Raw genomic sequence first — 17298 nt, forward strand, 5'->3', positions numbered from 1 at the left:
TAACAATAACTCACAAACACAAACAACAATCTAGGTCACAAACAGTTGTATAGGCTTGGAATTTTACACAGCTAATTAGACAAACCAATGAAACAGTCAGGGGTGGAGACTAAATCAGGAAGAGACATTCATCATTATCATCTCATCCATTATTATTGTCATAGAGGAACTGACAAGGTTTCATCTATAAAACATTGTGACTCTAGGAACACTGCTGAAGTTTCAGCTCTGTAGCTCTGCAGTGTTCTCGTCCACTCTCTGTCCTTCTATGTCTTCATTAGTGCTGCTCAGTAGTTTGCTTGTGTTGTACAATCGATTTTCCTTGCCGCTTTGATGCTAACAAATTATGCTAATGCTTGCTATGTCCTTAGAGAGTGGACGGAGGTGAGAGATAAGATGGGGGTTTGTTCTGTCATCACATAGAAACCCTATTAACACTGGAAACTTATTAATACTGGAACCCCAGAAACACTGGAACCCCAGAAACACTGGAACCCCAGGAACACTTAAACCCTATTAAGACTGGAATCTTATTAACACTGGAACCCTATTAACACTGGAATCCCAGGAGCACTGGAACCCCTGAAACACTGGAACTACAGGAACCCTGGAACAACAAGAGCACTGGAACCCCAGGAACACTGGAACTACAGGAACCCTGGAACAACAGGAACACTGGAAGACCTGGAAAACTGGAGCCCTGGGAACAGTGGAACCCTGGGGTTACTGGAACCCTGGGAACACTGGGTGTGAGCACTGGGAATACACTCTGTATGGAATTCTACATATAAGTTTTTTATTAAAAAAAATCTATTTTATTTTTATATTTTTATCATATCAATGTTGCTAAGCTTGGGCTATAGCTTTCAGTCATCTACCATGCTGTTAAACTTTATTAAGTGACAAAAGAGGAACATTGTGACCCTGTGAACTATGATTTTAATGTCATGTTGCCAGATAGGAACATACGTTAATCTGACAACAAACAGGATTTTCAGCAAATATGCAGCTGCTTGGCAAATATTCATCTCCAGATAGTCCTCATACACAGAGATACATATCTAAAATTATATTGAAATACTAGTGACCTATTCTGACTGACTAACAACATAACAAACTGACCAACAACGTACAAATACGTTGCTATTTCTCAGATATAAGATGACTGTCTGTTTACATTTCTAGATCTATTAGGTTCTTACAGTTCTTATTGCACCTAATGGTCAGAAACAGGAACTGCAACAAACACTCAGAGACGTGTTTTACAAAAAAATGATAGAAAATCTATCAACAAAAGGTAATAAATAATCACTAGACTGTTACTGATTGTATCTAAGTGTTACAGGTCATGTGTGTTATTTCAGCCTCTTAGTTTAATGCCCTTTTATTTCCTTTTCTGTGCTTTTGATGAAATATTTTAAGTATAAACGAGGCGGCTGTGGGTCTGTCATGTTTGTGTATTGATGTTAGGTGTTTGAATTGTTGTCTTAATAATACAAAAAAATAAAGAAATAAATTAGACATCAGTTGCATTTAAAGTGTGCGAATGATTTAAAAGGAATTATTTAATTAATACAAATAATAATAAATATAATAAATATTTGTGGCATTTTTATCATTATTACCTACTTGTTACATAGTTATTATATTGTTATTACAGTCTTATTACTTAGTTATTACATAGTCATTACACCCAAAGTTTAATCTGGCTTGTCTAAGTTAAAATGAACATAGACGTTTAATCAGACCCCTCTGTGTAATCAGACCCCTCTCTGTTTAATCAGACCCCTCTGTGTAATCAGACCCCTCTCTGTTTAATCAGACCCCTCTCTGTTTAATCAGACCCCTCTCTGTTTAATCAGACACCTCTGTTTAATCACCTCTGTGTAATCAGACACCTCTGTTTATCAGACACCTCTGTTTAATCAGACACCTCTGTGTAACCAGACACCACTGTTTATCAGACACCTCTGTTTAATCACCTCTGTGTAATCAGACACCTCTGTGTAATCAGACACCTCTGTTTATCAGACACCTCTGTTTAATCAGACACCTCTTTTTAATTAGACACCTCTGTTTAATCAGACACCTCTGTGTAACCAGACACCACTGTTTATCAGACACCTCTGTTTAATCAGACACCTCTTTTTAATTAGACATCTCTGTTTAATCAGACACCTCTTTTTAATCAGACACCTCTGTTTAATCAGACACCTCTGTGTAATGAGACACCTCTGTTTAATCACCTCTGTGTAATCAGACACCTCTGTGTAATCAGACACCTCTGTTTAATCAGACACCTCTGTTTATCAGACACCTCTGTTTAATCAGACACCTCTGTTTAATCAGACACCTCTGTTTATCAGACACCTCTGTTTAATCAGACACCTCTTTTTAATTAGACACCTCTGTTTAATCAGACACCTCTGTGTAACCAGACACCACTGTTTATCAGACACCTCTGTTTAATCAGACACCTCTTTTTAATTAGACATCTCTGTTTAATCAGACACCTCTTTTTAATCAGACACCTCTGTTTAATCAGACACCTCTGTGTAATGAGACACCTCTGTTTAATCACCTCTGTGTAATCAGACACCTCTGTGTAATCAGACACCTCTGTTTAATCAGACACCTCTGTTTATCAGACACCTCTGTTTAATCAGACACCTCTGTTTAATCAGACACCTCTGTTTATCAGACACCTCTGTTTAATCAGACACCTCTGTTTAATCAGACACCTCTGTGTAACCAGACACCACTGTTTATCAGACACCTCTGTTTAATCACCTCTGTGTAATCAGACACCTCTGTGTAATCAGACACCTCTGTTTATCAGACACCTCTGTGTAACCAGACACCACTGTTTATCAGACACCTCTGTTTAATCAGACACCTCTTTTTAATTAGACATCTCTGTTTAATCAGACACCTCTGTTTAATCAGACACCTCTGTGTAATGAGACACCACTGTTTAATCACCTCTGTTTATCAGACACCTCTGTTTAATCAGACACCTCTGTGTAATCAGACACCTCTGTTTAATCAGACACCTCTGTGTAATCAGACACCTCTGTGTAATCAGACACCTCTGTTTAATTAGACATTTCTGTTTAATCAGACACCTCTGTGTAATCCGACACCTGTTTATCAGACACCTCTGTATAATCAGACACCTCTGTGTAATCAGACACCACTGTTTAATCACACCTGTTTATCAGACACCTCTGTTTAATCAGACACCTCTGTTTATCAGACACCTCTGTTTAATCAGACACCACTGTTTAATCAGACACCGCTGTTTATCAGACACCTCTGTTTAATCAGACACCTCTGTTTATCAGACACGTCTTTTTAATCAGACATCTCTGTTTAATCAGACACCTCTTTTTAATCAGACACCTCTGTTTAATCAGACACCACTGTTTAATTAGACATTTCTGTTTAATCAGACACCTCTGTGTAATCCAACACACCTGTTTATCAGACACCTCTGTATAATCAGACACCTCTGTGTAATCCGACACACCTGTTTATCAGACACCTCTGTATAATCAGACACCTCTGTGTAATCAGACACCACTGTTTAATCAGACACCTCTGTTTATCAGACACCTCTGTTTAATCAAACACCTCTTTTTAATCAGACACCTCTGTTTATCAGACACCTCTGTTTAATCAGACACCACTGTTTAATCAGACACCTCTGTTTATCAGACACCTCTTTTTAATCAGACACCTCTTTTTAATCACCTCTGTTTATCAGACATCTCTGTTTAATCAGACACCTCTTTTTAATCAGACACCACTGTTTAATCAGACACCTCTGTTTATCAGACACCTCTTTTTAATCAGACATCTCTGTTTAATCAGACACCTCTTTTTAATCAGACACCTCTGTTTATCAGACACCTCTGTTTAATCAGACACCACTGTTTAATCAGACACCTCTGTTTATCAGACACCTCTTTTTAATCAGACATCTCTGTTTATCAGACACCTCTTTTTAATCAGACACCTCTGTTTATCAGACACCTCTTTTTAATCAGACCCCTCGGTTTAATCAGACACCTCTGTTTATCAGACACCTCTGTTCAATCAGACCCCTCTGTTTAATCAGATACTTCTGTTTATCAGACTTTCTCTGTGTAATCAGACACCTCTGTTTAATTGGACATTTCTGTTTAATCAGACACCTCTGTGTAGTCCAACACACCTGTTTATCAGACACCTCTGTATAATCAGACACCTCTGTGTAATCAGACACCACTGTTTAATTACATCTGTTCATCAGACACCTCTTTTTAATCAGACACCTCTTTTTAATCAGACACCTCTTTTTAATCAGACACCTCTGTTTATCAGACACCTCTGTATAATCAGACACCTCTGTGTAATCAGACACCACTGTTTAATTACATCTGTTCATCAGACACCTCTTTTTAATCAGACACCTCTTTTTAATCAGACACCTCTTTTTAATCAGACACCTCTGTTTATCAGACACCTCTGTTTAATCAAACACCTCTTTTTAATCAGACATCTCTGTTTAATCAGACACCACTGTTTATCAGACACCTCTTTTTAATCAGACACCTCTTTTTAATCAGACACCTCTGTTTAATCACCTCTGTTTATCAGACCCCTTTTTTAATCAGACACCTTTGTTTAATCAGACACCTTTGTTTAATCAGACACCTTTGTTTAATCAGACACCTCTGTTTATCAGACACCTCTGTTTATCAGACACCTCGGTTTAATCAGACACCTCTGTTTATCAGACACCTCTGTTCAATCAGACCCCTCTGTTTAATCAGATACTTCTGTTTATCAGACTTTCTCTGTGTAATCAGACACCTCTGTTTAATTGGACATTTCTGTTTAATCAGACACCTCTGTGTAGTCCGACACATCTGTTTGTCAGACACCTCTGTTTAATCAGACACCTCTGTATAATCAGACACCTCAGTTTATTAGACATTTCTGTGTAATCAGACACCTCTGTGTAAACAGACACCTCTATTTATCAGACACCTCTGTGTAATCAGACATCTCTGTTTAATCAGACACCTCTGTTTAATCAGACACCTCTGTATAATCAGACACCTCAGTTTATTAGACATTTCTGTGTAATCAGACACCTCTGTGTAAACAGACACCTCTATTTATCAGACACCTCTGTGTAATCAGACATCTCTGTTTAATCAGACACCTCGGTTTAATCAGACACCTCTGTTTATCAGACACCTCTGTTCAATCAGACCCCTCTGTTTAATCAGACACTTCTGTTTATCAGACACCTCTGTTCAATCAGACCCCTCTGTTTAATCAGATACTTCTGTTTATCAGACTTTCTCTGTGTAATCAGACACCTCTGTTTAACTGGACATTTCTGTTTAATCAGACACCTCTGTGTAATCAGACACCTCTGTTTAATTGGACATTTCTGTTTAATCAGACACCTCTGTGTAATCAGACACCTCTGTGTAGTCCGACACATCTGTTTGTCAGACACCTCTGTTTAATCAGACACCTCTGTATAATCAGACACCTCAGTTTATTAGACATTTCTGTGTAATCAGACACCTCTGTGTAAACAGACACCTCTATTTATCAGACACCTCTGTATAATTAGACACCTCTGTGTAATCAGACACCTCTGTATAATCAGACACCTCTGTGTAATCAGACACCTCTGTTATCAGACACCTCTGTTTAATCAGACACCTCTTTTTAATCAGACACCTCTGTGTAATCGGACATCTCTGTTTAATCAGACATCTCTGTTTAATCAGACACCTCTGTTTAATCAGACATCTCTGTTTAATCAGACATCTCTGTTTAATCAGACATCTCTGTTTAATCAGACACCTCTGTTTAATCAGACATCTCTGTGTAATCGGACATCTCTGTTTAATCAGACACCTCTGTTTAATCAGACATCTCTGTTTAATCAGACACCTCTGTGTAATCGGACATCTCTGTTTAATCAGACATCTCTGTTTAATCAGACACCTCTGTTTAATCAGACACCTCTGTGTAATCGGACATCTCTGTGTAATCGGACATCTCTGTTTAATCAGACATCTCTGTTTAATCAGACATCTCTGTTTAATCAGACATCTCTGTGTAATCAGACATCTCTGTGTAATCAGACATCTCTGTTTAATCAGACACCTCTGTTTAATCAGACATCTTTGTTTAATCAGACACCTCTGTTTAATCAGACATCTCTGTTTAATCAGACATCTCTGTTTAATCAGACACCTCTGTTTAATCAGACACCTCTGTGTAATCAGACACCTCTGTTTAATTAGAGATTTCTGTTTAATCAGACACCACTGTTTAATCAGACACCTCTTTTTAATCAGACACCTCTTTTTAATCACCTCTGTTTATCAGACACCACTGTTTAATCACCTCTGTTTATCAGACCCCTTTTTTAATCAGACACCTCTGTTTATCAGACACCTTTGTTTAATCAGACACTTCTTTTTAATCAGACGCCTCTGTTTAATCAGACCCCTCGGTTTAATCAGACACCTCTGTTTATCAGACACCTCTGTTTATCAGACACCTTTGTTTAATCAGACACTTCTTTTTATTCAGACACCTCTGTTTAATCAGACCCCTCGGTTTAATCAGACACCTCTGTTTATCAGACACCTCTGTTCAATCAGACCCCTCTGTTTAATCAGATACTTCTGTTTATCAGACTTTCTCTGTGTAATCAGATACCTCTGTTTAATTGGACATTTCTGTTTAATCAGACACCTCTGTGTAATCAGACACCTCTGTGTAGTCCGACCCATCTGTTTGTCAGACACCTCTGTTTAATCAGACACCTCTGTATAATCAGACACCTCAGTTTATTAGACATTTCTGTGTAATCAGACACCTCTGTGTAAACAGACACCTCTATTTATCAGACACCTCTGTGTAAACAGACACCTCTGTGTAAACAGACACCTCTATTTATCAGACACCTCTGTGTAATCAGACACCTCTGTATAATCAGACACCTCTGTTTAATCAGACACCTCTGTATAATCAGACACCTCTGTGTAATCAGACACCTCTGTTATCAGACACCTCTGTTTAATCAGACACCTCTGTATAATCAGACACCTCTGTGTAATCAGACACCTCTGTTTAATCAGACACCTCTTTTTAATCAGACACCTCTGTGTAATCGGACACCTCTGTATAATCAGACACCTCTGTGTAATCAGACACCTCTGTTTAATCAGACACCTCTGTTTAATCAGACACCTCTGTGTAATCAGACACCTCTGTTTAATCAGACACCTCTGTTTAATCAGACACCTCTGTGTAATCAGACACCTCTGTTTAATCAGACACCTCTGTGTAATCAGACACCTCTGTTTAATCAGACACCTCTGTTTAATCAGACACCTCTTTTTAATCAGACACCTCTGTTTAATCAGACACCTCTGTTTAATCAGACATCTCTGTTTAATCAGACATCTCTGTGTAATCAGACATCTCTGTTTAATCAGACATCTCTGTTTAATCAGACACCTCTGTTTAATCAGACATCTCTGTGTAATCAGACATCTCTGTTTAATCAGACATCTCTGTTTAATCAGACACCTCTGTTTAATCAGACATCTCTGTGTAATCAGACATCTCTGTGTAATCGGACATCTCTGTTTAATCGGACATCTCTGTTTAATCAGACATCTCTGTTTAATCAGACATCTCTGTGTAATCAGACATCTCTGTGTAATCAGACATCTCTGTTTAATCAGACATCTCTGTTTAATCAGACATCTCTGTTTAATCAGACACCTCTGTTTAATCAGACATCTCTGTGTAATCAGACACCTCTGTTTATCAGACACCACCATTTAATCAGACACCTCTGTTTATCAGACACCACCATTTAATCAGACATCTCTGTGTAATCAGACACCTCTGTGGTCTCTTGGTATGTATATGCATTGGTTCATGAGTTTTCTGGACGTTAATCTGCAGAGTGTAAAAGCAGCTAATGGGAATGTAAAGAGGTTTAATGGTCAGAGACACAGATGTGGCGTTTACTCAGATCACTCGGCTCCCTCTGCTGCTCACACTGCATAAATACACTCACACTCTCAGAGTCACTGTGTGTGTGTGTGTGTGTCTGTGAGCAGTCACTCTACCTGTCTCCATCTCTGTACATCTCCACCTGTCTGTCTCTTTACCTCTCCACCTGTCTCATCACTTTCACTCTCCACCTGTCTGTTTATTCAAATTTACACCTGTCTCTCTCTTCAAATTTACACCTGTCTGTCTCTTTATCTCTCCACCTGTCTGGCTCTTTATCTCTCCACCTGTCTGTCTCTTCAAATCTACACCTGTCTGTCTCTTTATCTCTCCACCCATCTGTCTCTTTACCTCTCCACCTGTCTGTCTCTTTACCTATCCACCTGTCTGTCTCTTTACTTCTTCACCTGTCTGTCTCTTTACCCTTCCACCTGTCTGTCTCTTTACCCCTCCACCTGTCTGTTTCTTTACCTATCCACCTGTCTGTCTCTTTACCTCTCCACCTGTCTGCCTCTTCACCTCTCCACCTGTCTGTCTCTTTACCTCTCCACCTGTCTCTCCCTTCACCCCTCCACCTGTCTGTCTCTGTACTATATCTGTAACGTGTTTGTAGACTGCTCATTACATCTTCACACAGCTGACTTGCTGTTATATAAGAGGATCATTAGTGTGTGAATGACATATTTAGAAACAAGCCCTGTGTGTGTGTGTGTGTGTGTGTGTAGGAGTGTAGTGTTGGATTGGCTCTTGACAGCTTTTCCTGCCAACATTTTTGCTCGTACACTGCTGGCTCTGCATGTGTGTGTGTGTGTGTGTGTGTGTAACAGCCGTGACAATATTTCTAAATTTAAACTGTAATTAGCATGGGATTAGTCCTGCAGACTTCTGCAAAAAAATACAACAACAACAAAAAGACGGTCTAAGGTCACTAAGGTTGCCATGGAGACCGCCGTGGTGTTGATGTCATATTTGTGGTGTTTAGATAGACAGGATAAGGACGGATCTGGGGTAAAAAGAGGCGGAGCTTAAATACTGTTAACGTCATTGTAATCTGCTTTTCATCACCTCACCTGTCTCTTACCTGTCCACCTTGTCTGTCTCCGACTCTTTAGCCGTCTGTCTCTCTCTGTACCTGTCAGAAGTGAGCCGCAGGCACAGATGGCGGCCGTGAGGAGAGTGACAGTATCTGATCTCAGACTGTTACAAGGCCGTTTGTATTCCTGCCCAGGACAGCCGTGTTACCCACAATCCCCTGCTCTCAGACAGATAGCCGCTGAATTATGAAGTCGATCTTTGAGTTGCTAGGCAACACCCTATAAAGCTACATCGCGTCCGTGGTGATGTGAAGATAAGGACGGGGATGGATAGTGTGTGTGTGTGTGTGTGGTCACACTGATGACCTGACTTCTATATAAAAGAAACAAATGCTGTTACAGAATGTGGAGAGAGAGAGAGAGAGAGAGAGAGAGAGAAAGAGAGAGAGAGAGAAAGGGAATGAGAGAGAGAGAGAGGCAGACAGACTGAGAGAGAGAGAGAGAGGCAGACAGACACACAGACAGAGAACGAGAGAGAGAGGGAGAGAGTAGAAATGAAAGAGAGAGAAGCAGACAGACACACAGACAGAGAGAGAGAGAGAGAGAGAGATATGCAGATAGACAGAGAGAGAGAAGAAATAGAGAGAGAGAGAGAGGCTGAGAGACAGTGAGAGGGAGAGAGATAAGAAATGAAAGAGAGAGAGGCTGAGAGACAGTGAGAGGGAGAGAGATAAGAAATGAAAGAGAGAGAGGCAGACAGACACACAGACAGAGACAGAGAGAGAGAGAGAGAGAGAGAGAGAGACTTGCTTAATAAAACATTTGTATAAGACAGTGACACAGACAGACAGGTGAAGTAAATAAAGGGAATGGTAGATAAAGACACACATGCCTCTGTTTCTATGGTTCCTGTCTGTCTGTCTGTCTGTAAACAGGTGAGGAGAGGGGCATGTGGAGAGACAGACAGGTAAACAGGTAAAGATACTGCTGTAGTGATTGACAGCTAAAGAGATGCTGGTGTTTCTGTACATGACAGCATTCTTCACACACTCACTGTCCATCTTCAGTCCACCCAGAAGATTCCATCACCTCACACTGGAAAGTATTCACTGATTTTATTCACACTGACACGATGATGATGATCTCTGGGAGTGTCAGAACTTCACACGTGAATCCTTCTCTCATCCTTCTCTTCCTCTTTAACGTAAAAACGTCTTAACGTGAGATTTTCCAGTGAGAGATTCCCATAATGCACTGGGAAGTGGCTCTGAGCAGTGTGGTCAGTTGTATAATTAATGTATCATAGGTCTGCTGTTCTGTCTGTAAAATACTATTGACTGTGTGTGTGTGTGTGTGTGTGTGTGTGTGTGTGTGTGTGTTGCAGATGCAGTGTTTGGTCAGTGTCAGCGATTTCCTGTTTCAGAGCTTTACACTTACGACGCATCTCCAGCAGCACTGCAGAACCTGAGGAGCCTGCTTCAACAACTCGCCCAGCAAGGTATCACTCCCACAACTGTCTCTCTCTGCCCCTCTCTCTCACTCTCTCACCTGTCTCTCTCTCACTTCCAGTTTCTGTCACAATCTCACTTACTAGCTCTCTCTTCTTCCCCCTTCTCCTGGCTCCCTCTTCTCCTGTCATTCTGTCCCCCTGTCTATCTCACCTCCTGTCTCTCTTTCTCTCTCTCCCTGCCACTCTATCCTCCTGTCTCTCTTTCTCTCTCTCCCTGTCTTTCTAGCCCCTGTCTTTCTTTCCTCCTGTCACAGTGTCCCCCTGTCTTTCTCTCCTCCTGTCTGTCTTTCTCTCCCCTGTCTCTCTCTCCTCTTGTCTCTCTCTGATACTGTCACTCTGTCCCCTTATCTGTCTCTCCTCCTGTCTGTCTTTCTCTCTCCCCTGTCTCTCATTCTCTCTCTCTCCTCCTGTCTTTCTCTGCTACTGTCACTGTGTCCCCCTGTCTCTTTCTCCTCCTGTCTGTCTCTCCTCCTTTCTCTCTTTCTCTCTCCTCCTGTCTTTCTTTGCTCTCCTACTGTCTCTCTTTGCTCTCCTCCTGTCTCTCTTTCTCTCTCCTCTCTTTCTCTCTCCTCCTGTCTGTCCCTCTTCTCTTGTCTCTAACTTTGGGTCTCTGGTATGACCCGTTTGCTGTCCCCCCAGAATTTCCTAAATAAAGAGGCTTCTGTCATGTTTCCCTCTTTGTGATATTGCATCACAGTTCCCATGGCAACACAGCACCACATGTTTATTTTGGGTTGTTTTTTTTTTTCAGTTGTAGTCCTGTCTCTACCTCGGTTTGTTTTCCTGAATGTCTGCATCTGTCTTTCGTTCTCTGTAACAAGAGACTTTCTTCATTGTAAAGTCTTATCTGTCCATCTGTCTGTTCATCTACCTGTCTCTTAATCTGATCACCTGTCTGTCTCTAAATCTGGTCACCTGTCTGTCTCTAAATCTGGTCACCTGTCTGTCTCTTAATCTGGCCACCTGTATGTCTCTTAATCTGATCAACTGTCTGTCTCTAAATCTGGTCACCTGTCTGTCTCTAAATCTGGTCACCTGTCTATCTCTTAATCTGGTCACCTGTGTGTCTCTTAATCTGGTCACCTGTATGTCTCTTAATCTGATCACCTGTCTGTCTCTTAATCTGATCACCTGTCCGTCTCTTAATCTGGTCACCTGTATGTCTCTTAATCTGATCATCTGTCTGTCTCTAAATCTGGTCACCTGTCTGTCTCTAAATCTGGTCACCTGTCTGTCTCTTAATCTGGTCACCTGTCTATCTCTTAATCTGGTCACCTGTCTGTCTCTAAATCTGGTCACCTGTCTGTCTCTTAATCTGGTCACCTGTCTGTCTCTAAATCTGGTCACCTGTCTGTCTCTTAATCTGGTCACCTGTCTATCTCTAAATCTGGTCACCTGTCTGTCTCTTAATCTGATCACCTGTCTGTCTCTAAATCTGGTCACCTGTCTGTCTCTAAATCTGGTCACCTGTCTATCTCTTAATCTGGTCACCTGTATGTCTCTTAATCTGATCAACTGTCTGTCTCTTAATCTGGCCACCTGTATGTCTCTTAATCTGATCAACTGTCTGTCTCTAAATCTGGTCACCTGTCTGTCTCTAAATCTGGTCACCTGTCTATCTCTTAATCTGGTCACCTGTGTGTCTCTTAATCTGGTCACCTGTATGTCTCTTAATCTGATCACCTGTCTGTCTCTTAATCTGATCACCTGTCCGTCTCTTAATCTGGTCACCTGTATGTCTCTTAATCTGATCATCTGTCTGTCTCTAAATCTGGTCACCTGTCTGTCTCTAAATCTGGTCACCTGTCTGTCTCTTAATCTGGTCACCTGTCTATCTCTTAATCTGGTCACCTGTCTGTCTCTAAATCTGGTCACCTGTCTGTCTCTTAATCTGGTCACCTGTCTGTCTCTAAATCTGGTCACCTGTCTGTCTCTTAATCTGGTCACCTGTCTATCTCTAAATCTGGTCACCTGTCTGTCTCTTAATCTGGTCACCTGTCTGTCTCTAAATCTGGTCACCTGTCTATCTCTTAATCTGGTCACCTGTATGTCTCTAAATCTGGTCACCTGTCTGTCTCTTAATCTGGTCACCTGTCTGTCTCTAAATCTGGTCACCTGTCTATCTCTTAATCTGGTCACCTGTATGTCTCTAAATCTGGTCACCTGTCTGTCTCTTAATCTGGTCACCTGTCTGTCTCTAAATCTGGTCACCTGTCTGTCTCTTAATCTGGTCACCTGTCTGTCTCTTAATCTGGTCACCTGTCTGTCTCTAAATCTGGTCACCTGTCTGTCTCTTAATCTGGTCACCTGTCTATCTCTAAATCTGGTCACCTGTCTGTCTCTTAATCTGATCACCTGTCTGTCTCTAAATCTGGTCACCTGTCTGTCTCTAAATCTGGTCACCTGTCTATCTCTTAATCTGGTCACCTGTATGTCTCTTAATCTGATCAACTGTCTGTCTCTTAATCTGGCCACCTGTATGTCTCTTAATCTGATCAACTGTCTGTCTCTAAATCTGGTCACCTGTCTGTCTCTAAATCTGGTCACCTGTCTATCTCTTAATCTGGTCACCTGTGTGTCTCTTAATCTGGTCACCTGTATGTCTCTTAATCTGATCACCTGTCTGTCTCTTAATCTGATCACCTGTCCGTCTCTTAATCTGGTCACCTGTATGTCTCTTAATCTGATCATCTGTCTGTCTCTAAATCTGGTCACCTGTCTGTCTCTAAATCTGGTCACCTGTCTGTCTCTTAATCTGGTCACCTGTCTATCTCTTAATCTGGTCACCTGTCTGTCTCTAAATCTGGTCACCTGTCTGTCTCTTAATCTGGTCACCTGTCTGTCTCTAAATCTGGTCACCTGTCTGTCTCTTAATCTGGTCACCTGTCTATCTCTAAATCTGGTCACCTGTCTGTCTCTTAATCTGGTCACCTGTCTGTCTCTAAATCTGGTCACCTGTCTATCTCTTAATCTGGTCACCTGTATGTCTCTAAATCTGGTCACCTGTCTGTCTCTTAATCTGGTCACCTGTCTGTCTCTAAATCTGGTCACCTGTCTATCTCTTAATCTGGTCACCTGTATGTCTCTAAATCTGGTCACCTGTCTGTCTCTTAATCTGGTCACCTGTATGTCTCTAAATCTGGTCACCTGTCTGTCTCTTAATCTGGTCACCTGTCTGTCTCTTAATCTGGTCACCTGTCTGTCTCTAAATCTGGTCACCTGTCTATCTCTTAATCTGGTCACCTGTATGTCTCTAAATCTGGTCACCTGTCTGTCTCTTAATCTGGTCACCTGTCTGTCTCTTAATCTGGTCACCTGTCTGTCTCTTAATCTGGTCACCTGTCTATCTCTTAATCTGGTCACCTGTATGTCTCTTAATCTGGTCACCTGTATGTCTCTAAATCTGGTCACCTGTCTGTCTCTTAATCTGGTCACCTGTCTGTCACTTAATCTGGTCACGTGCCTGTCTCTTAATCTGTTAATCTGTCTGTCTTTAAATCTGGTCATCTGTCTGTCTCTTAATCTGATCACTTGTCTGTCACTTAATCTGGTCATCTGTCTGTCTCTTTACCTGGTCACCTGTCTGTCTCTTAATCTGATCACCTCTCTGTCACTTAATCTGGTCATCTGTCTGTCTCTTAATCTGGTCAACTGTCTGTCATTTTATCTGATCACCTGTCACTATTGTCTGTCTGTCTGTCCATCTCAATCCTGGTCCTGTCTGCTTGTTTATGTTTTATGTGCCACCTGTCTGTCTGACCTGTCTTCCTCACTGCCATTATTTATTCTGTCTCTTTAATTATTTTACAGCCAAGTGGGAAAGGAGCAGCTGGTTATTTCTTTCCTGTTTTTTTTCATTTCCATTCATGTTTTGGGTGCATTGAAAATTCAAGTAAAAATAAGTCTAGGGGAAGATTGCCAGAATTACTCTCTCTCTCTCTCTCTCTCTCTCTCTCACACACACACACACACAGTGTTTTGAACGTGGTGTCTGGTTTTGTCAAGAGAAATCAGCGTTTCTTCTTGGAAGGGGTTGTGTAGCGATTGGTTCCAAGGCCGACACACTCGCTCGTCTTTTCTCGTGGTCTGTTGCATCGCTCCGTCATGTGGGCAGATGAAAGAGGGATGATGAAAGGTTGAGTGCACTCCTCCATGGCCCAGGGAGATAGAGAGGCTTTTCAATGCCACGCTGTGTTAGAAGGGCAAAGTCTCTCTGTTCAGCTGTATGAAAAAAGTAGAGAAAGACAGACACGGCAGCATTACACACACACACACACACACACACACAAAAATCCATGTCAGTGTCACTGTTGCACTGATAAAGAGCAATTTTCAAATAAAACATTACAATACCAATAAAGCGGGTTTAACACCACTGATGCTGGGTAAAACTACTGACACAGTAAAACACCTGTAGCACTAACATTAGAGCCAGGATACCAACACTGATACTGTCATACACTACTGACATATGTATAATACCACTGACAACACCGCCACTGACATGGTAACCCCACTGAGAGTGTAATGCTAATGACACAGAGTAACACTACTGTTGCAGTGTAACAGTAATGACACCGTGTAATACCACTGACACAGTTTTACACTACTTACACATTACAATACCACTGACACAGTATAATAACACAGTGCAACACTACTGACACAGTGGAACACTAATGACAGCATTTAATACCACTGACACAGTTTTACACTACTGACACATTATAATACCACTGACACAGTATAATGACACAGTGCAACACTACTGACAGAGTTTAATACCACTGACACAGTGCAACACTACTGATACAGTGCAACACTACTGACACAGTGTAACACTACTGACACAGTATAATACCACTGATACAGTATAATACCACTGACACAGTGTAAAACTACTGACAGCGTATAATACCACTGACACAGTGTAACACCACTGACACAGTATAATACCACTGACTAAGTGTAACCCCACTGACACAGTATAATACCACTGACACAGTGTAAAACTACTGACAGTGTAACACTACTGACACAGTATAATACCACTGACACAGTGTAACACCACTAACACAGTATAATACCACTGACTCATTGTAACACTATTAACACAGTGTAATACCACTGACACAGTGTAATACCATTGACACAGTGTAATACCACTGACACAATGTAAAACCTACATAGTGTAACACTACTGACAGTGTTATACAACTGACACAGTGTAACACTACTAACACAGTGTAACACTACTGACACAGTGTAACACCACTGACACAGTATAATACCACTGACACAGTGTAACACTACTGACACAGTGTAATACCACTGACAGAGTGTAACACTACTGACACAGTGTAATACAGACACATGATAACACTACTGACACAGTATAATACCACTGACACTGTGTAATGCCACTGACACAGTGTAACACCACTGACACAGTGTAACACTACTAACACAGTGTAACACTACTAACACAGTGTAATACCACTGACACAGTTTAATACAGACATATTATAACACTACTGATACAGTGTAACACTACTGACCGTGCTATACGACTGACACAGTGTAACACTACTGACACAGTGTAACACCACTGACACAGTATAATACCACTGACACAGTATAATACCACTGACATATGTATAATACCACTGACACAGTGTAACACTACTGACACAGTGTAACACTACTGACACAGTGTAACACCACTGACACAGTATAATACCACTGAAAACAGTGTAACACCACTGACACAGTGTAATACCACTGAAACAGTGTAACACTACTGACACAGTGTAATACTACTGACACAGTGTAATACTACTGACAGTGTAACACCACTGACACAGTATAATACCACTGACATATGTATAATACCACTGACACAGTGTAACACTACTGACAGAGTATAATACCACTGAAAACAGTGTAACACCACTGACACAGTGTAATACCACTGAAACAGTGTAACACTACTTACATAGTATAACACTACCGACACAGTGTAACACCACTGACACAGTGTAACACTACTCACGTAGTATAACACTACTGACACAGTGTAACACTACTGACACAGTGTAACACCACTGACACAGTGTAACACCACTCTTTCTCTTTAGCTGAACTGTCCATCTTTCTTTCTCTTCACCTGAACTGTCCATCTCTCTTTATCTTCACCTTAACTGTCCATCTCTCTTTCTCTTCACCTGAACTGTCCATCTCTCTTTCTCTTCACCTGAACTGTCCATCTCTCTTTATTTTCACCTTAACTGTCCATCTCTCTTTCTCTTCACCTGAACTGTCCATCTCTCTTTCTTTTTACCTGAACTGTCCATCTCTCTCTTTCTTTTCATCTGAACTGTCCATCTTTCTTTCTCTTCATCTGAACTGTCCATCTCTCTTTCTCTTCTCCTGAACTGTCCATCTCTTTCTTTCTCTTCACCTGAACTGTCCATCTCTCTTTCTCTTCACCTGAACTGTCCATCTCTCTCTTTCTCTTCACCTGAACTGTTCATCTCTTTCTCTTCACCTGAACTGTCCATCCTTCTTTCTCTTCACCTGAACTGTCCATCTCTCTCTCTCTTCACTTGAACCATCCATCTCTCTTTCTCATCACCTGAACTGTCCATCTCTCTTTCTCTTCACCTGAACTGTCCATCTCTTCTTCTCTTCACCTGAACTGTCCAT

The 17298-nt window shown here is 41.2% G+C and overlaps 1 protein-coding gene across 2 annotated transcripts in view; it reads left to right on the plus strand.

Moving 5' to 3' along the window:
• ptprn2 (protein tyrosine phosphatase receptor type N2) overlaps positions 1–17298 on the plus strand; it is a 219173-nt gene that overhangs the window by 37735 nt on the left and 164140 nt on the right. For both annotated transcript variants that reach the window (XR_009205012.1, XM_058395448.1), the window contains exon 3: positions 10468–10581. Coding sequence is in view for 1 of the 2 variants with exons in the window: in XM_058395448.1 (XP_058251431.1) it covers positions 10468–10581 (114 nt within the window). In the remaining variant the exon portion in view is untranslated. The remainder of the gene's footprint in view (positions 1–10467; positions 10582–17298) is intronic.

Source organism: Hemibagrus wyckioides, linkage group LG07, assembly GCF_019097595.1.
Source record: "Hemibagrus wyckioides isolate EC202008001 linkage group LG07, SWU_Hwy_1.0, whole genome shotgun sequence".
Classification (NCBI taxonomy): Eukaryota; Metazoa; Chordata; class Actinopteri; order Siluriformes; family Bagridae; genus Hemibagrus; species Hemibagrus wyckioides.